At 45.4% G+C, this 20,132-nt stretch overlaps 2 protein-coding genes across 5 annotated transcripts in view; both read right to left on the minus strand.

The window, feature by feature from the left end:
- The window catches only part of NEIL1 (nei like DNA glycosylase 1), a 37,350-nt gene extending 31,347 nt beyond the window's left edge, over positions 1–6,003 (minus strand). The window contains exons 1-3 of one of the 4 annotated variants that reach the window (XM_029575971.1): positions 5,616–6,003; positions 4,820–5,270; positions 3,898–4,017 (exon numbers count right to left, since the gene is read on the minus strand). In XM_029575971.1, coding sequence (XP_029431831.1) covers positions 3,898–4,017; positions 4,820–5,259 — 560 coding nt within the window. In that variant the 5' untranslated portion in view covers positions 5,260–5,270; positions 5,616–6,003. Of the gene's footprint in view, positions 1–3,897; positions 4,018–4,819; positions 5,577–5,607 lie in introns of those variants that run through there. The other 3 variants (XM_029575972.1, XM_029575973.1, XM_029575970.1) reach the window with 3 other exon arrangements.
- A 1,224-nt stretch (positions 6,004–7,227) lies between these two features.
- On the minus strand, positions 7,228–14,882 carry COMMD4 (COMM domain containing 4). The gene is made up of 8 exons (XM_029575974.1): positions 14,754–14,882; positions 14,133–14,204; positions 13,161–13,226; positions 12,320–12,359; positions 11,657–11,776; positions 11,305–11,385; positions 9,963–10,139; positions 7,228–9,375 (listed from the first exon to the last, which is right to left on the minus strand). Exons 1-8 carry the CDS (start codon positions 14,754–14,756, stop codon positions 9,335–9,337), a joined length of 600 nt encoding a protein of 199 aa, XP_029431834.1. The 5' UTR covers positions 14,757–14,882; the 3' UTR covers positions 7,228–9,334.
- Positions 14,883–20,132: the final 5,250 nt, after the last annotated feature.

Consider the following 20,132-nt stretch of genomic DNA (forward strand, 5'->3'; position numbering starts at 1 on the left):
GTGCGCGCCCTCTGGGAGACACTCGGGCACCAAAGTCAAAACAAGCGTTGTAAACGGGATAATAGGTGTCAATTTAGAAACGTAACGCGAAGCGTCTTCCACATCCAGGACGTCCTGTATTTATTTTATTCTATTATATAGCACAACGTCTGCTAAGAAACACTACTTGAGCACGAAAATCGTAGCTGGAAATGTTTTACAATCAGAAAAGAAAACATACTCAAAGAAAAAAAACCTGCTGAACTGTAGCCCCTCTAGATATGGCTCCCCCCACCCCCAGGGAGCACTGGAAGCTGCAAGCAATGCAAGCCACAGGGCCAGAGAGCGTTGCAGAGGTTTCATTAGGGTAAATTCTTAATTTTCCCTTTTCTCTTCATCACAACAGCAGAGAGACAGAGGGGCCGAGGCAATAAAGCGCACACAGATTTACGCCTTGGACTCGCTAGACCAGCACCGGAGGCAATTAGCGCATCCAATGCGTAGCTGACAGCACTCATCTCATGTAAATTCCACGCGGATGAGGCTATTAGCTTTTATCCCCCCCTCCCCCCCCCCCGATGCAGAAAACCGCTGGGCGCCCAATGCAGACTTTTTAACACGGAAAATGAACTCCAGATCCGGAGGTGTGCGAGTCAAGGGCTCATGAGAAAGTAAAAAATACAATCCTCTGTGTCCTCCAACTTAGTATCATTGGGACACTAATTTACTGCTTGCAGTGGAGACAAATAAAAGTTTATTGGTTTGACTGAAAAAAAATAATAATGTTTCTTATGGCCGCGCAATTTAGCCAGGAGTGCTTAATATACAACACTTCAGCAAACTAGCAAAACAGCCTGAAGAGGCGGAATAAAAACGGACGCCCGATACCACCGCTCGCTGCGGATACACAGGTCTCCCCCTAACGCACCTTTTTTTTTTTTTTTAACGCATCCCCTCATTTAAATACTGCATCGGGCGCCCAGGGGACGCGACCGCTCGCACGTTAGGAAGCCGGGCACTCGTTTTCAGCGCGCACCATCAAACTCCAGGCTCGACTTCCTCCAGAGCCCCTGCAGCCGTGCTCTCGCTCCACGTCAGCCACCGTGCCCTCCCAACCCTCTCCATTTCCTTTAACCCAATTTTTGGGCACCGTCTCCAGGTGGTATCGTGCCGGCCACTAATGGGGAGGGAGGAGAAGGAATATCATCAGGTTGACTACAGACTAGCTTTATTGGTTTAAGTGTTTTGTTTTTGTTTAATGAAAAATAAATCAAGCCTAGCCAGGACTAAGGAAAAAGGCGAGGGCGCTATTCTGTTAAAAGGAGTTTTCCGGGCTCTGAGGCAGGAGGCCCTGGCTTCAGTTCTCCTCTCTCGGCTGACTGTGGTCACAGTCATCCCTCCATAGCAACGGCCAGAGGCTGGACAGAGGTCAGGTTAGTTTAAGCCCCTGAAAGAGGACTTCTGCTGAGATGGGTGGGGGGGAGGAGAAATTAAAAACAGGGAAAATCACCCAGGGTAGTTGTGAATGGAGACGTGGCAGAAGGAAGCTGCCAGGCCAAAAGAGACCATTTGCAGCATTGTGCTTTTCAAAAACGCAAGCGGAGCCACAAGGACACCTGGAGCAGGGTTCGGACATAGGGTTGGCCAACTGTCTGGATTTTCCCTGGACAGTACTGAATTTAAAGGCAGCATCTGGAAGCCAGACAGAGGGTTGAGATCTCCAGAAATCACCCGGATTTTAACCCGCCAGTCCAGCACAACAGATACATATATCTACCTTATAAATGGCCTGTGACCGACGGCCCGCAAATGCGCAGTAGAGCGCAGCTCTACTGCGCATGTGCGGGCAAGGATGTCGATCAAAAAAAAATGGCGGTGGGGCCGCAGGAGCGGGAGGAGAAGCAGCGGCGCCGCGCGCGCGCGCGCGGTGCCGCTGCTTCTCCTCCCCAGATCTGCCGGCAGATCTCGGGGGGGGGTGTCACTCCCGCGCCCCCCCCACCGAGATCTGCCGGCAGGAGCGGGAGGAGAAGTAGCGGCACCGCGCGCGCGCGGTGCCGCTACTTCTCCTCCCCAGATCTGCCGGCAGATCTCGGGGGGGTCACTGCCGCGCGCGCGGGAGTGACACCCCCCCCCCCCGAGATCTGCCGGCAGGAGCGGGAGGAGTTAATGGAGCCGGGTGAGGGTTGCGGGAAGTCGCGCTTACGGCGCCGGGAGGAAATGGAGGTGGGTGGAGGGAGGGAGGGAGAGGGGGACTGAGTGAGTGGGAGGGGGGGACTGAGTGGGAGGGAGTGAGGGAGAGGGGGGACTGAGTGAGAGGAGAGGGAGGGTGGAGAGGAGTGGGTGGGGGAGGGGGGTGGTGAAGAGTGAGGGGAGAGAGAATGAGGGGGAGGTGAGAGACAGAGGGATGTAGCCCGTTTTAACGGGCTTTACGGCTTGTATTGATATATTGGCAGTGGTACCTTAACCTCCCAACTGTTACCTAGCCCAGAGCTTCTCAGCAAGATTCATCCTAGACCGCGGCAGACTCGCTCTCCCCTCTGCTCCCGTCCTCCCTCAGACAGGCACATGACACGTGGGAGATTTTTTTTTTTTTAACCCATATTAGTTTTAATTTATTGGGGTTATTTCATATATCTAATGATTTGAAATATGTTATTGCTATTTGGAATAGTTTTAAATTAGTTTTTAATGACTGAATGTGCTATTCAGTAGATGTTTTGAAATACATATTCATTTTATTAGTATAGTTGTACTGTTATGATTGATGGTTTATATTTCTTGATTTTGTTTGCTATTTTATAAGGAATGGTGATATTTCTGTTTTTCCATAGTTGCACTGCATGGAGTCTGGCTGTTTCCAGTTCAGTTTTTGTTTGCATGTGTCTGGTCTCGATTCTGTATTTGGTGAGGGTGTGTCTGTGTTCTGCATATGTAAACGAGTTAAGGTAGTCTGATATTGTGCACTTTCTGAATAGGAATCTATAGCAGCCAGACTTGTTCTGTTTTCCTAATAGGAGCTGTACTGGTGTTTTAGGGCCTGGTGTAATATTTGCAGTGTCGTCTTTTCTTAGGTTAGGGGTTTTACTGTTTGAGTGCTGGCAGCTAGTGCTGTTTTGGTTTGAGAGGTGTACTATATTGTAATTGTAATTAATTCAGTTTACTCATGGCTTTCTGGCAGCTAAGCCCACACTCAACACATGGGTTCCAAGTATCTTTTTTGCAGGTTTTCTGGTTGGTACCACAGTAATACATGTAAATATAATATACATGTGATAGTTTCCCCTCACGCCTGTACTTTGAGTGTCCTTTTTCATGTGAAATCTGTTACAATAACTGCATAATTTGTAATTGAGTATGTGAGGAGGGCTGGGGGGGAGGGGTAACAAGGCTGTAAGCCTTGGGCACCTAATACCTTTTCACTATGTCTGGGAGGCAGCAGTGGGTAAAGGGGTGATAAATAAAAAAAAGTTTTCCTAAAGGTGATGGTTGTTAATTATAGTTTTTCTGATTATAGATTTTCTAATTATAGTTTTTATATTTGGGATCATTTGGTTGTACCTTGATTTGTGCACAGTTTTCTAGTAATAAGGCAGTTAAATAGGCTTGTGGAAGGACAGAGGTGAAAATTACACACCACGCGTCCAAATGTTCGGAATTTTTAAAGCTGAATGTTGGCAACCCTACCCAGATCATGGGCGGCGTTAAGAGTCACTGCAGCTGGTGTACACTCTCACGTATCAGAGGCAGTAAATTCGAACTGCGCATCTGGTCGCAAGCATTGCTTATTTATTTAAAATATTTACCGCATTTTTGTGCTGGCCAGCAGTTTTCTTCCTGCAGGTCAGTAACTTCTTTGCACTTAATGCTACTGCAGCTGATTCATTTCCAGCGGTCTCTGACCCCCCCCTCCCGTCTCACCTGTACAAAATTTCAGCCCGGAGGTAGTTGCCGATGCCATTGAAGTACTTCTGGTTGATCAGCACTTCACAGATGGGCCGGTCGAAGGCCTTCTCCGCCAGGTTGCTCAGTACATTCTCCCTGAAGCAATAAAGCAGAGTGCGACACCTTGAACCTTCTCATGGCTTGCACCACACGTCACGTCCAGCAAAGCAGCAGAACAGTTTAACACAAGTCTCAGCCTATTCCAATACTGTTTTTGACACTACCACCTCCCCTGGGGGGGCCATTCCATGCACCCACCAGCCTCTCTATAAAGAAATATCTCCTTATCTCGCTTTTTGGACACTGACGCTCACGCTGAGCAGCAGTTAGAAAAGAGGGCCATAGGGATGAAAGAGAGGGTGCCCCTTTCTTAGAAGTGCCTTACTTTGTTTAGAAAGCCAGGGCCTGCCACTACTGAAGTGGATGGAAGGCCATAATTGTCCAAGTCTGTAACAGACGAGGAAAAGCGCAACAAAGCAAGCAATGATATTCTTCTACTCTCAGCTCATTTTACAGGACTTTTGGTGCAGATTCTGCACCATTGTCATAGCTCCTCTCGGAACTGTCTCCAGTTTGGGCATTTGTGTGCATGTGCAAAAAGTGCCACCCCAGGGATAAGTACTCACATGGCTGAAGCTGACTATACCCTGCCCAAACCTCTCTTCCCACAGCATAAACCAAATATTTCCACCTATTTCCTTCATTAATGCAGCTCAGGAATTCTGCAGAGTCCGGTACAGGACCGAGCACCAGATCTCTGGCATTCGTCTCCCCTCCCATCTGTAATTAGATAGTTCTGCCATTCCTCCCTGCCCTGTTTTGATCCCGCAGAACGCAACGCTGGAGACGGCTGCACACGGAAAAGCTGCCCTGCCTTTAAAGCCCCCCCCCCGGGTACCTGAATTTCGCGTACTCCAGCATCACGCAGGGCCCCCGTTCGGGCTGCCACGTGCCGAGGGCTTCCCAGCTCCCGAAGCGCCGCGTGTCCACGAAGCAGAGCGCGCGCCGCGGGCTCTCGCGGGTGTAGAAGCGCAGGTGCGCGTGCTTGGGCAGCTGGGCCGCGGGGCTCAGCGTGAAGTAGCCCGACATGCCGAAGCGGAAGACGATGTCCATGGGCTCCCGGGCGCCGCCGCCGCCGTCCTCCTCCTTGACGGGGCTCAGGCTCAGCTTCACCTCCTTGCCCCGGGACGTGGCGGAGATCAGGTACTCGTCGCTCTCGAACGGCACGGCCGGGTTCTTGCTCACCTCCGACTTCTCCACCTTGCCCGAGAAGACGAGGCCCGCGCACGCCGTGTTGATGTAGCAGCTGGCCAAGTGCAGCTCGGGACCTTCCGGCATCGTTGCAAAACCTGACCGGAGAGAAGAGCAGCAAACGCTGTATTCTGGCCCAGAAGAGGCCCCAGCAGCAACCCGCTATCAAGGCCTGATCGCCATTCTACAGCTTTTAAATCACTTTACTAAAATTCAAGTGAAAGCGTCGGGCCTTCCTTCCTCCCTCTCTCGGGAGTGCAGGGACCCAGACCTTCTCCCTCGTGGAAATGTAAGGAGGGAGGGACCTGCCTCACTGTCCCCTCTTCCGGGATGCCTGGTTCTAGACCTCGCCGGTCGCTGGGTGTCTAAACCGTGCGCGCTGGAAAACATTTCCCAAACTCGGCCCCAACCCCTGCCTGCCCCTTGCCCACTCACCCTCCTACCTGACCTCAGAGTCCCCCTGTCCGAGCCGCAGTGCCACACGGGGTTACACCACAAAGTCCTCCTGGGAAGCGGAGCATGCTGGGGGATGGAGTTCAGAAGGCATCGCCCAGTGATCCTCCGTTTAGACGTTGAGAGGCGGTTTTATTTGAATCGGGTGCAGTTTATTTTCGCGCGTTCTAAAACCACAATTTTGCCTTCGAGAGTTGCTGTTCATTTGAGCTTTCCAACCAACCAAATTCATGGTTTTACGTTTTAATCTGTATTGGTTAGTGTGGCTTCAAAAAAAGCTGTTTTTGTTTGTGTTATGTTTTGTTTTTTTTAATTAAGATTTTAATTGTAGTGCAGAAGTTGGTTACCAAATCTTTTTGTACAGAATGTATATGTCCTGAATAAATGTCAAGAGCCCAAGTTTAAACTAAGCATTTTCTGAGTATGTGTACTTCACTTTATAAACAATTTGTGAAGAAAAAAAAAATCCTCAGTTTAGGTACAATTGAAAACCATTGCTCCAACTGATACTCCTACATTTTATTACACTCTTATGGAAATAGGATGAGGTGTCAAACAACATATAGAGAGACACACACTTAAGGGCCAGTAGGTGATTAGCTATATACTTTCTATTTATTTAAAAATGGTTGTATACCACTTTTACAATTGGGAAATTAATCAAAACAGTTAATAAAAGTAAAAACATACATAATCTGATATTAAAAAATAAAACTTAAATTAAAAACTAAAACATACTTAAACATAGAAATACAATAAATACAAATATAGTGCCTTCAAAAATGTAATATATTGTGCTGGTCAAGCACAGATGAGGCCATAAAGTTATTTATACTCTTTGGGGCAGGGTCCCTGACTAGCTCTTGTATTTTCTTCCCAAGGTATGGATTCAATGGACTGGGGAAGCAAGGAGTCCTCTCAGGTCCCAATGTCATAGGCATAGCTTCCTTGCACGTTCCCAGATGGACATAGTTGGCCCTGGGGAGGATGATAATCCTTGATGTGTGTGCAGTGACTGCAGCAATAAAGACTCGAGCTGCTAGATTAGAGTCCAAAATGAAAGTCTTTACTTTTAAACACGGATGGTGAATAGCATAAAACTCAAACTGCAGCACCAAAGAAATCCCTCTTCAATTAATCTGCAGTCTTTCCTCTATCTGTGTAAGACTCACTTATGCCAGGGTAAGGGGAAACATTCACTTTCTTGGTTTAATTAAGTGGAGTTTCCTAATGGGCAGAGTCTTTAGTGTCTTACTGTAAACCGTTGTGATGGTACATAACAGTATAGAAAAGATTTTAAATAAAAATAAAGAAACCCCTTCCAAGCTGATGAAAATAGCAAAGTCTATAGCACAGACAGTAAATCCTCTGTTTCTCTCCCCAGGGCAGTGAATAGTGATGTTTTTTTCCCTTTACTCACGTTAGTAGATCTTCAGGATCTCCTCGATCGTACACAGTCTCTTTAGTACTCTCACTGGACCCTTTTTGAAACAAGCTATTTCTTGCTTCTAGCAGGAAGGATGAGGCAGCCAAAACCCCTCCTCCTTGATCTTCTAACAAAAAGGTTCTTTCCCCACACTGGAACATAAACTTAGAGCAGAGTCCCCTCCTCCCAGCAGGTCACCACCATGTCAGGGGTGCATCTTCCCTATCCCTGGGCAGTTCACACACACAGTTCCCCAGGCCTAGGTATCCAGTGAGGCTCCTAAATAAAAATAGCAAACATCCCTAGACCCAGAGGGAACTCAATCAGATTCTGTACTGGAAACGGGAATCGCTCCTGCCCCTGGTCAGGACAACATGCATGGTTAGCCTGCCTTTAGTGACTGGGCCTGAAAAATAACATGAGATAAAAGCTCTCTTGCTCCAAACTCTCAGCTAATCTAAAGGACTGCTCCCTTAGCTCTTAAATAGACTCACAGGAAGATGGCCACTCCAGACTCCTCAAAGGGAGGAGCTGCCTTAGAGAGAGAATAGGTTGGTTCTGTTCAAACTGCCATTGTCACTAAACACCAGAGCTTACTGGTAACCCATGGAATGCCTGGGTTACATTGAGCTCATTATAATGTAGTCTTGTGTCTATTAAGCAAATGTATTCTATTTCTTTATCTTACATGGTAAATTTATCTATGATCACTATTAGGAATAAATATTTTGCAGAGCTCTTCTCCCAGACTCCAGAAACAGAGGAAGTTCTACTTAAAACTCTGGGCAGCTTAATGCCTTTTTACTCATAAACCAGACCTATTCAAGCGAGTGAAGCTGGTAATGTGGCACTTTTTCAGATAAAACACTTCATTGGGTCTGAGCACTGTAGAAAAGAACAGAGTGGGGGTAGGTAAAGAAGAGACTTCCAAGCTGCTTTTGCGAGGAGTCTGTGTTCTAGAATCTATTGAAAATGTTTATTGCTAGTATAAACTCTCATAATACAAGTTACAGTGTAACTACAAAACGATTAAGTTACCTCCTACACAGAAGCTCATATAATCCAATTATTTAAATATCATCAGTTTGTCAATTAACCTTAGTTACAGAAACCCCCCATCTCTAGCCTTGTATCATGTTGACTGTACTGGCACTAAAGTTGTCAAAAAAACTAAACTGAACAGATATCATCTGGAAGTCAGCAAGCAAGATATGAATGCCTCCTGTTTACTTAGTGGATTTACAGTGTTCTGTTATAAAGTGGCAGTTCCCAACCCAGTCCTTAGGGACCCCCACCAGTCAGAGTTACAGGATATCACCAATGACTATGCCTGCAACATATTTATATGCCACACCTCCCTCTTATGCAATTCATGACATACGTATGCGTTCTGGAGAGCCTGGAACCCTGGCCGGTTGGTGTTCTTCCCTGTCCCCTAGAGATGAGGAACAAATGTCATTGTTAATAATGAAAAATCTGCTTTCGGCCACATTGGATAGGAGATGCAGAGAATAGTATGGGACGCAGACTGCACCCATTCAGGGTCCACACGAGGGATACTCATAACAGTCAGCAACTGTATAAACTTTACACAAGATTTTGTTTTGCAGCATCATCAAAATGTCTAATACATAAACACTCGAGATGATCTGTAGTCACTGTTTAGGGCTGTAAAGCCAGGTCCAGAGCAGGTAATGATCTGAGTAAATATTTCTGGGTTTCAGCAGGCAAGGCTCCCCTCTCCAGCTGTGACTTAAGGTTTATTGAACCTTCTGCCCATGATTCAGGGTGAGGGGGGAAGGCAGGTAAACCAGAAGTCTCCATTGAAGGATAGTTTTATAGGTTAGGAATCGCAGTAGAAAAGTGATTAAATGACACAGCTGAATGTAGTAATGAAAAACACCACAACCAGCATAGGACAAGCCTGAGCTTTAGAACTTATTACAGTCCCTGTTAAGTGGGGGTGGGGATAAAATGGGTGCACAGGCGGCGAAAGCAGCTCTAGGGCAGGGATGGGAGGCTCCTCTTCTGGTCTGGACTTACTACCTTCTGCCTCCATGGTAAGGTGGTAAACAGAGTGCTGGAGCAAGTTGCTCCTAAGTGTCTTCCTCTTGCCAGCAAACCATTGGGTCAGAGGACTGCCATTTCCGCCACTTGAAGGCAATCTGGGTACATCTGAGGGAGTGTGGCAGCAGAGAGCACCAGTCTATGAAAGGAACAGGATCTGATCTGCTCTAGGCTTGCAGAAACCTGTCTGTTCCTCCTCCACGGTTTCCCCAGTCTTCAGTTCAGGGAGTTCATCATGTCCTGCGCCTGTCTGAGTTCTTTAAAAAAAAAAAAAAAAAAAAAAATTACAAGGAATGAACAAGGGTAAGAATCTGGGGCAAGATTGTCTCTCTGCTCTTCCTTCCCCGCAATGGAACTGGAAAGGCAGACAATTAAGGTGGTGATTTACTTGATTTACACAATGTTTGAGCAGCCATACTGATCCTGGAGAAAGACTGGGATCGTAGATTACTGTAACATTAAAAAAAAAAAAGATGTTCTAGAGGACAGGGAGCCTTTCTGCAATGGAAAGGCTGAGAGAAAGGCGCATTTTTATCTAGAACAGGGGTGTCCAGCGCCCACCTGCTTTTCAGGATATTCACATCCAATGAAAGCAGTGCATGCAGATCTCTCTAATGCATATCCTGAAAACCAGGCTTGTTCGTGGCTCTCGAGTACTAGAGTTGGCCACCCCTGATGTAGAGGACGCCGTTGAGATGGTAATTCCCATAATAAGAGGTGTTAAGCAGTATCAAGCGGAGATTGGAGGGGCATCCCTTAGCAGAAATTAAAAGTAGTTGAAGGTTCCCATGTGCAAGTCCTGTAAAGTGGAATCACACTGTTTTGAAATATTAAATTCACACACCGGCCAGTAGGACCTGGAACTTCGCTGCTGAGACAGTCATGGCCACGGGTTCTGTGACTCCCCTGTCACCATCTCGCACGTTCAGCTTTAGGTGGATGAGTGGTTCATTGACCTGCTGGATTTCACTGGAGCCGAGTGTGTAATCCACGCGCCAAGAGACAGAGTCCAGGCGGGACACTGAGGGGAGAAGCACACAAAGAATTTAAAGAGAGAGAACAACATGGCACTGAGAGATACAGAAAAAGGAGGACAGAGACAGGAAATGTAAAAAACAAAAAAAAAACCAAAAGTAAACCAGAGCAATCTTGCTTGTGGCATGGTAGCCCAAGGAATCTAACTGGGATCACCACATTTCACAGCTCTGATTTAGTCAACATACCACACCGCTAACCAAGAAAAGAGTCAGCGCAGACAAGGACATGGGGACAAAGTGACAGAATTCTATCTATATAAAGAACAGGACACGTCTGCAGTCTATTCATACGTGGGGGTGACAATATTTTATTTATATTTAGCTTTTTGCACTTTCAGCACTTCCCCTAGGATCCCTAACAGCGGGGAGACAGAGCTGTCTCTCAAAGCAGGAGTTTTGAATCTTTTTACAGAAATAACTTAATACTTGCTTGATCTGATAGACAACACCACAGGATAAGGAACAATCACACAGGTAGAAAGAAATTGAGAAAAGGAAGGGAGCCGCAGGTTCAGCTGCCTGCATTTGCTGGAGACAAATACTGAAGGGCTGCAGGGTAGGCTCTGTCCTTATATAGGATACCCTTTCAGTTTTGGTCTGTCTCCATCTGCTGGACAGGAGGCTCAACCCACGGTCTGGACTGATCCGGGTATGTACAGGGCATAAGTATTTAAAATTTTCACTATATTACGATGTTGGAATTTTCCATGTTTTTATCTTTTATTTCATAATTTAGTTATACTTAAGTGGTCAACATAACATACAATTGTATACCCATGGGCCAGTATGGATAAAAATCCCCAGGCTGATATTTTCCCATAATCCAGCCCTAAATTCTATTGCAAACTGCCAGCAGCCTAGTGTCTGAGGTCGCACGTGCCTCACGAATTACTTGAAAATGATGGACCCAAGCATCCTGTGCACTAGCTCCCTCTGGAAGACCCCAAAGCTATCCTGCACCCTATTGCTGTTCTGAAGGGCAGGACATGAAGGAACCAGCATCTCAGGCTTTTTCCTTCTTTTCTCATCATGCAAGGTCCTCTAAAGGGCCAGATAGAATTCTCCTTCCTAGACTTTGTATCTCAGAGTGACGCTCTCTGCATGCCACTTTTCCAAAAGGTATGCTAAGCAGAAATATGTATAACTTACACCTTAAGCTGCAGGCACTCAGCCTGTCCTGTAAGGAACTCTGTTTATCTTCATATGAGCGACACAATCCAGTGGCGTGTTCTACAAAGCAAAGGCATGCAGAGGAAATGTCATGGTCAGGATCACCTCCAACCCACAGCAGAGAGCAGCATTAATCGTGCAGCCATGAAGACAGTTTATACTGTACCCAGCAGCCAAGATCCCCAAACCTTCACCTCACGCTCCCATCCCCCTCACCAAGATCAGGACTGACAGTGACCCCCATCAGTATCCCAGGACATGAGCATCTTGAACTTGTAGCTCTCAAGTGCAGTCCCTCCACCCTTTTGCATTTCCCCTTTCAGCCCAGTACCTTTGGGAAGTCCCAGCTGCTGTAGCTCACTCGACAGAGACTCACTGTCCACATTATGCTTGGCTGCACTTGATAAAATGAAACTTAGGACAGCAACAGTTGCCTTCACATCTCCAGACTCTGAGAAAGAAGAAAGAGAAAGATACCCCAGGAGAACAGAGGCAAATTATTATTGGAACACTTTATTTATATGCCACTTTGTCAGGCACTTCCCCCAGAGCACTCACAAGGTAAATTCATACCTGAGACAACAGAGGGTACAGTGACTTGTGAAAGGTAACATGGAGTGGCACTGGGCTACGAGCCCTGGCTTGCCTGGATTACCGCCTGCTGCTCTAACCACTAGGCTACTTCTCCATGCCACACTCAACTTAGGTTTCTCATAGGAGTAGTTTGGGATTCTCACTGTAACCTCTTTCAGTCAGCCAAAGACAAGCACTGGTCTGGAGGGACCTGCAGTTTTGGGCCTATATAAGGAAGGGAGGTGGACATCATGCAAGACAGCTTCTTAATGAAAGAGATGGGAGCAGGCCCAGCCACTACACAGGCAGGTGTTGCACAACCGTCACCTTTTCACGTTCCACTAGCACAGTAAAAGAAGAATCACCAGAGATAAAGAAGGGCATGGAAAGAAGGGGGCCAGGCACAGAGGACTATACTCACCAAATCTGGCATCTGATGTTAACTTCAAAATCTTTTCATACTGCAAGAGAAAGAAGCCATCATAATCCTGAGTGTATGCATTGCACAGATTCCTTCTGTAAATGAAACTGCTATACTTCTACGTTGTCATCATTAAATCCTCTTTAACTTTTTCCCACTAGGAAATACTTCTGGACTTTTTAGTTTTTCTGGGTAAGATAGATGCTCTATTCCATTAACATGCCTTATTATACAATGGCTCTTTTAGTGCAACAGAAAGCAAAGTGCTTCCTCACTGGATCTGCCTATGGTCCAATGGTTGAGAGGATACAGTACCGAATCAAAGAGGGTCCCTTTTGCAGTCTCTCCCACAGCTGGCTATTGGAAAGAGCTAAGCATGAGCACACAAGGACCTTGTACAACTGTCCTGTGCATGCTTGAAGAGCAAAGTCTTAAGGCTTTATATGGCTTTCTACTCTGAGTCCCAGCTCTTTCCCCCCCCCCATTCTCTCCTTATTGTAAAGAGAAATGCTCAGGAGGCTCAGGATGTAGTACTAGCTGATTGCTGACTGTGCAACTGGGCATGTCACATTAGCTCCTGATGCCTGCTGTTTCTGTGCTTGTGTAACAGAACACTGAATTTTCCATGTGCTCGATTAGCACCTGTAAACACTTGTCATGCAAAAATGTGTATGCACTTTGTAATAAATCATAATATCAGGGGTTTGGGCATGGAAATACATGTCTTTAGCTCTGGTGTTCTTCCACCTCTCACTGGATGACCTTCAATTCTGTCTCAGAGAAACCATCAGTTTCCAGATTTCTTTGCTTATAATGTGGAAAATAAAACATGGTTACTCACATCGATCCCCTCCCCCAGCAGATCTTTCAGCACCTGAGCACAAATGAGCTTCAGTTTCACAGAGGACTGAAAAGAAAATAGGAAGATTATGTAACTCGGGCTGTCATTTTCAATCCAAGCATCACAGCAAAACACCCTGCTTCCTACACCTATTCCCTGTCTGATGCCCGCTCTTTTCAGAGACCTCGGATTTCTGCTCATGTGGCCCATTTTCAATCTGCAATCACAAACATTAAGTTTGTCATTTCTATTCAGATTAATGTATTGAGCTCTATCCTTATACTCTTTCTAAACATTTATAAAAGCAGAAAAAAAAACATGATTCAGGTAAAAATAAGAATTAGACACCCAAATACAATCCATTTGTCTGCAAACACAAAGTGATTCAGTCTCTTTTTGGATTAAAAAATGTTATTTCAATCCAATTTAGGAATGCATAGTGTACATCAAGAACCAATACACAGCTGGTAAAGTACACAACCAAAATGTAAATAAATGTATTACTTCCACTTATCCCCTCCTCTTAAACTCTCTGCCCTTTCTCATCTCCCTGGTCTTAAAGATCTTAATATATAGCATAAGGCTCCTTTCAGTTATTAGTTCAGTTTCTCCTTAATACCACAGCTTGGCTTCTCAGTAACAGAAGATTTACTGCATGTTCCATCATGCATATTCCAGGCAGTACATGGGGCAAAGTAAGTAAGCACTGTGCAATTAGCTGTGCTAAGTGACAATATAAGAGATATATGTGCATCTTGTCTATGTGTCTCTGACTAGATTACAAGCTCTAAGGAGCAGGAGCTCTCTCGTGTGCATCTGTGCAGCACTGTAAGTCTAGTTGTAAAACTCATAACCTTCCCTTCTTAGTCCATCCAACGTTCTGTGTTTTAATCATCTCCACCCAAACAGTTTTGCTGAGAGTCTGAACGATATCTCTAGCCACCTAGTCTTTAAGAAAGATTTCCACTTAACGATTTTGGCCAAGGTGCTGATTTCTGCCAGGACCCAGTCAGGGCAATCCAAATCTCCACAGAACCGAAACCTCTGCAAAAACAAAACAAAAAAAAGGAACAGGCAGAAGCGAAATTACCAAGGTCAGTCTCCCCAGCTGGCAAGGGGAAAGAAAGTCTGTACACATGTTTGATTCACTGTCTGTGCAGAATTATTTTCTTCCTTTATCTACTCCCCCGAGTTTCATGTCGGGAACTCTTATTTTGGGACTTCCCTTTCACTGGGAAATAACTGTCTCCCGTACCTTAGATATTTGACACGACCCATTCCTCCAGGCAACGGGCTGCACCTCCTAATACTCCCCCGGCAGCCAAGTAAAAAACACTGCACTAAATCCACAAGCAGCTGGGCAGGTTTCGGTGGCCCAGCCCTGGTTCCCATCACTCGCTCTGGCAAACCTTCTTCCGAGCTGAGGCTAAAGAAGCCCTCGCTGCAAAAGCTGCGGCACGACTATCAAAGCTTCAGGACCCGTAACCTAGAACTGCACTAATAATCCTCATTATAATATGCAGCGAGTGACTCACTGGAGCAACAATTTAAAAATAAAAAGCAAAACGTTACTGTCACCGGCCGGAAACTCACCATAATGATCACCTCTCCTATCGACGGATCACGCTGCCGTTTACAACTTGTCAGCTGACCAGCGACAAATCAGCGCCCCACGTGCTGTCATGTGATCAGGGATTGGGTAGCTTCAACCCTCTCAGCTGACCCGGGCCTCAGGCTCATGTTCTTTGACGTCATGTCAGTGGGCGTGGTACCTTGCATACCTACTTCTGTACGCTCAGCTGTTCATGGTTTTGTGGGAGATAAAACGCACTTGGTGTCCCTGTACTGGCGGCGCTGCTATGCCAGATGGCTCCATGTCATTAGGAGCCTGTCCTGATGTTACCCCCGTACCCCTGGTGTCATGGAGCCATCTGGTATCCAAGTCCAAACTGGCTACCCGGATTCGTATCCCCCTTTTCAGGAAGGTTGAACTATTTCAGTAAAATGTCAACTCAAAAGTCGGATGTTCCTTTTTTACTGGATTAACTCGATGCTTTTATGATACTTTCTGAGTTGTCCCACTGCCTTCATCAAGTCAAAACGGAATGAGTAAATAAATGCAACGTTCAGAAAGCATCTTAAAGCACAATTGCTTTCACGGGGATTCACTGATGCATAGCTACAGGTAGATCAAATTGACTGAGGAAGTCTGGGGTTTAGTCTGGTACAAGGAGTAGTCTTAGATTAGTTATTTTAATTTTACTACTCTGTTATTTATTTTATGTTCTTATTGATTATAATTTTGTCTATTATGATTTGAGTTTATTGTGAGTTTTTTTAATGTTAAACTGCATAGAAATTTTGATATGCAGTATATAGAATATAGAATCCTTTACAAGACCCTTTCAATCATTCACAAAGTCATCCACAATTCCACACCAATTGAGCTCACAATCCCATTACAGCCTCACACTACCACTCGACCAATGAGACAAGGCCAGAAAGGCACTCTTCAGGCACACCCTATAAAATCAACACTAAGTAGAAGAGCCCTTTCCACTGCAGGACCTTTACACTGGAATTCTCTCCCTCCAGACCTCAGGCTCGAACAATCGACACCCACCTTCAAAAAAAGACTTAAGACCTGGCTGTTCAATCAAGCATTTTCTTAACCTCTATCCTCGTAAGATCACCATGGTTTAACTATTCCGCCCCCTTCCTCCTTCTACACCCTCGCTACTTCCTTCAAAAAATACTATCCTATACACACCTGCTTCTCCAAATGATTGTCAAAACAGTGACTCTAGTTCTTTCCAATGACAGCTCTATTGACTTCACATACGGGTCTTCTAAACTACTTGTATATAAGTTATAATCTCCCAGTTCTTTGTTAACTTTCTCCAAGTTCACCCCCCTGTTCTATGTAAGACATTATAAGCTATGCGTTATATTGTCATTGTAATTGTTGAAATGTGAACCGAAGTGATTAGTAACATTGTTACCTGGACTGCGGGATATAAAACTGTTAAATAATAAATAAAATACATTTTAAATAAATAAATAAATGTTGCTCGATTATACAAGTAAATCACAGGTAGCATTACAAGTGGGGTGTAAACAAAAAGGGGGAGGGGGAAGGGGAAGGGAGGTGGAGAAGCAGGAGAGATGTGTTAGTAGAATAATAAGAAAAGTAGCAGCTGAATAACATCTGGTTATGGGCAAGGAACGCTATATCCCTATTAAATAAATCCAGGGACCTCAAATACATTCCTTGCTGAAAATGACCAAATTCAAGCAGAAAGGAGGGAGGGGGAGGGACCAGAAAGAATACAAAGAAACAGAACATCCTGAATATTGGAGCGACCCAACAGTGAACCATACGAGTGCCAAGTATATTTTGTGTACAGTATGTAGATACATTGTGTACTTTATAACTGATGGCATGCTTGTCATTTACTGGGGCAATGTGCTTGGTATCATTGTCATTTCAGAAGGAGTTTCTAAAATTCTGGAGTAAAACTTCCAGTCACCTGTAGGTGACAGCAAAAGCCTTAGGATTTTATTTTCACTGAAATGCTTCAAGCTGGAGAAAACGTAATAAACCATCCAGCTTGCTGATTCAACTCATTAATTAAAAAGGGATATTGAAGATTTGGGGACAATTTTCTTTAATACTGAGGACATTTTTCACTATGCTTTTCTTGTAATCATCCTCACTTTTCTCCTCTTTTCTCTCCTCCCTTCCCCAGATGATATTCCTAGGTAGGATTAGGGCTAGAGGGTGTGAAGCTAGAATGAAGCTGACCCTCAGAGTTGCTCATTAGCCAGTAAGAGTCACCACTATAGTGGCAGCTGTTCTCCATCCTGGGACTGGTGTGGAAATAGTACAGAGATATTTTTGCAGGACTTAAGCATCCAAATAAAACCCCCCAACCGCTGTTCCGACCTGATGTAACCCACGCTACCTAATTATTTATATATATCCCATTCTACCCCCCCCCCTGCCCTCCCTCACCAGCCACTCCCTAAATGCTACCCTCAAAAGAACAACCCCCAACTAACCATTCTGAGTCTCCACGCAGATCGTTATCTATTACGTCTCCTCTCAAGTTACATTGTAAACATTGATCCTAACAGTTTACGGTTCCTTTCAATCTTTATAGATTACGTCTCCTTTCAAGTTACAATGTTGTTATGCGTTATCAATATTAATCAGTTAACATAAATTTAACTCTTTAACTATTAGGCAAGTTACCACGTTACAATGTAAAATAAGCAGACCCTGCCTTATTTGTTCAGTTTTATGTAAACCGATGTGATATTTCGATCGAATGTCGGTATATAAAAGCAATTAAATAAATAAATAAAAATAAAATTTTAAAGTTTTACAAACCCTGCCATGAATTCCTTACAGAATACCCTAAAATCAATAAAATACACTATGAGGTCTGCAAATGACCATTGGATGAAGTGTCAGTGTTTTACCATTCATATTTCATCCTTTTATCTGCCATTGTTTCCACATTTTTGTCCTTTTTAATCTTCCTCCCTGCCCTGCTTGTTTCTAGCTGACAAAAACCTCCCTATTCTCAAGTCTATTTAGTTTAGAGGAGCAGACAGCCTGGGGCAAGATTAGATCAATTCCCTAGATAAAGAAAATGGCCAGGAAGGGTTCAAGAACCTTTGGGTGAGGTGGGGATAGGAGAGAAGGGGTTGAATTTAAACCACATTTGCTCACCAGTCCGTAGCTTTTTGTTTGTTTTTATCCAAGGTTTTTTCCTCCATTTTTTTATTCCCCTCTCCCACTAAGGAAAACTTCTGGCTCATTTTGGAGGACAAGGTGATCCAATCGTCTTGCTTTTTCCCCACTCTTTGCATGGACTTGTAGTTCTCATTTTCCTAGGGACCTATTTCAGTTGTATGGTGAACGTGGAGAGGAGCTGCCAAAGGTGCCCCCTGCCACAGGTGTTTTTCCTCAGCATCTATTTAAACAAACAGGTGTTAAGATGGCAGGAAATTGCCATTAGGTAGCCCTCGCTGTAGGTACAGTCCTCGGGACCTATTTGAACAAAAGACTACAAATGTTAATGGTAATAGTAATGGTAATCTTTATGTAATATATTTCGATCTTCAGTAAAATTTAAAGCCAGTATAGAATAAAAAAAAAAAATGCCAAGGTAGCTCCACCACGGGCATCAACAAATGGGCTCCACATTCCACGGGGTGACCACAAAAGGAATGACCTGAAACAACAGCTGTCAGATGGTTCCACACCTGACAGAGTAGAAGCTTCAAGGATATTTCACTGAGCTCAAGAATGTCACCGAACAACTTTTGGCAAACCTGGTGACCTAGCAAGGGGAAACTCTCCATTGCGTCTGTTTCTAGCCACTCCTGCTTCATTTTTTGAGGTCGTATCCCTTCACCAACTAAGGAGAAGGGTGTATTTTAATCTCAAAATTAAAAAAAAAAAAAAGAAATGTGAACACATTGCTTCTTTCCTGCCCTCTCTTCTAAATAGGGACGGAAGGGACAAACCAGGTACTGCAAACCATTCCAAAAACATGCTCATAGCTACCATATTATGACCGGGACATGCAGAAACACAAGCACACAAAGAACATAGACATTTCTGTGCCCTTAATGCATCCGGGCAGAGATGCTAAACATAGCATCTCTGCCTGGATATTTTCGTCCTTTTCAAGAGAGGGCGGTGGTTCTGGTCCCAATGAGCATGAATTGTAACTCATATCAAAAGGCCCTGCACATGACTCTTGGGGGCACACCTGTATCCAGGTTCTTCTCTCCACAGAAACTCTCCTCCTGCCAACAAGCAAGGAGACCCAGCTCCTGATTCAGGATATCCTCTGCTCTCTCCTATCTGCAGTGCTTTAGAGTGGTGGGGAAAGAATCTGGCAGAGGAGCCGCAGATACATATGCTGCATCCACTGCCGAACTGTCCACCATTTTGAGGACCTTATTTCTCTTTTTCTCCCCTTTAATCCAGCTCCACCAATGGAATATGAAATCTAGCATAATGGGGGGGGAAGGGGAATTCACCCACTGGAGAGGACAGTGGTGATAGCTGTCCCCGGATCTCTTGACCCTCCCCTAGAGTGAGGGGCCATCTTATGCTGCCCCTTCTTTGCTTCCACTTTCACCTTCTTCAGGGTAGGGGATTGGCTGAGGAACCACCTCAGCTTGTGTTGCTCCTCTGCCTGCACAGGCTAAGGCAATTCTAGGGTTGGGGGGGGCGGGGTCTACTTTATTCCTCTACCTTCATTTTGGTTTTGGTGCATTCTCCACAGGCAGCCCAACCTCAATTACTTCTTTCTTTATCTTGGCTGCACCCTCACTCTGGTGATCAGGACCATCAGGTATTCTAATAGGAGCCGGGATTTTTCCTTCTACCTCTTGATTTATGCTTGCATCCCTTACATCATCAGAGAGAGCCCTCCCAGCAGGGAGAGGACACTCTGTCCAGGTGGATGCCAGCTGCTTCCAGGTGGCAGACAGTGTAGTGGCAGTGGTTTCCAAAAGCCATTGCTGATCCTTTGAGCTCCCCTCCATATTTTGGTGAGGTTAGTCCTGCTCCACTTTCTCAGAAAGAGGGGCCCCCAAGGGCTCGCTTGTACCTTGACATCACCTCCATTAGTTCAATCTGCCTCTCTGCACACAAATCTATGCCCGATTTTATAACATGCGCGCGCAGCCACGCACATATTATAAAATCCAGGGTCGGCGCGCGCAAGGGGGTGCACACTTGTGCACCTTGTGTGCGCCGAGCCCTAGGGAAGCCCCGATGGCTTTCCCCATTCCTCCGCCCTCCCCCCACCTTCCCCTCCCTTCCCCTATCTAACCCGTCCCCCAGCCCTATCTAAACCCCCCCTGACCTTTGTTAAATAAGTTGCTGTGCCGGAGGCCTCGGTCCCGCCCCGCCCCGCCCACCACGCCCACTCCCCGCCCCTTTTT

Source organism: Rhinatrema bivittatum, chromosome 13 (genome assembly GCF_901001135.1).
Source record: "Rhinatrema bivittatum chromosome 13, aRhiBiv1.1, whole genome shotgun sequence".
NCBI lineage: Eukaryota > Metazoa > Chordata > Amphibia > Gymnophiona > Rhinatrematidae > Rhinatrema > Rhinatrema bivittatum.

What these genes read in the sequence shown, in the direction of transcription:
- COMMD4 (XM_029575974.1), bottom strand. An exon ending in TGCTGGGGGAGGGGATCGAT is followed by an intron (nt 12,360 to 13,160) that starts GTGAGTAACCAT and finishes TTTCTCTTGCAG; the next exon opens with TATGAAAAGATTTTGAAGTT. An exon ending in GCAGCTGGGACTTCCCAAAG is followed by an intron (nt 11,386 to 11,656) that starts GTACTGGGCTGA and finishes TTTGCTTTGTAG; the next exon opens with AACACGCCACTGGATTGTGT.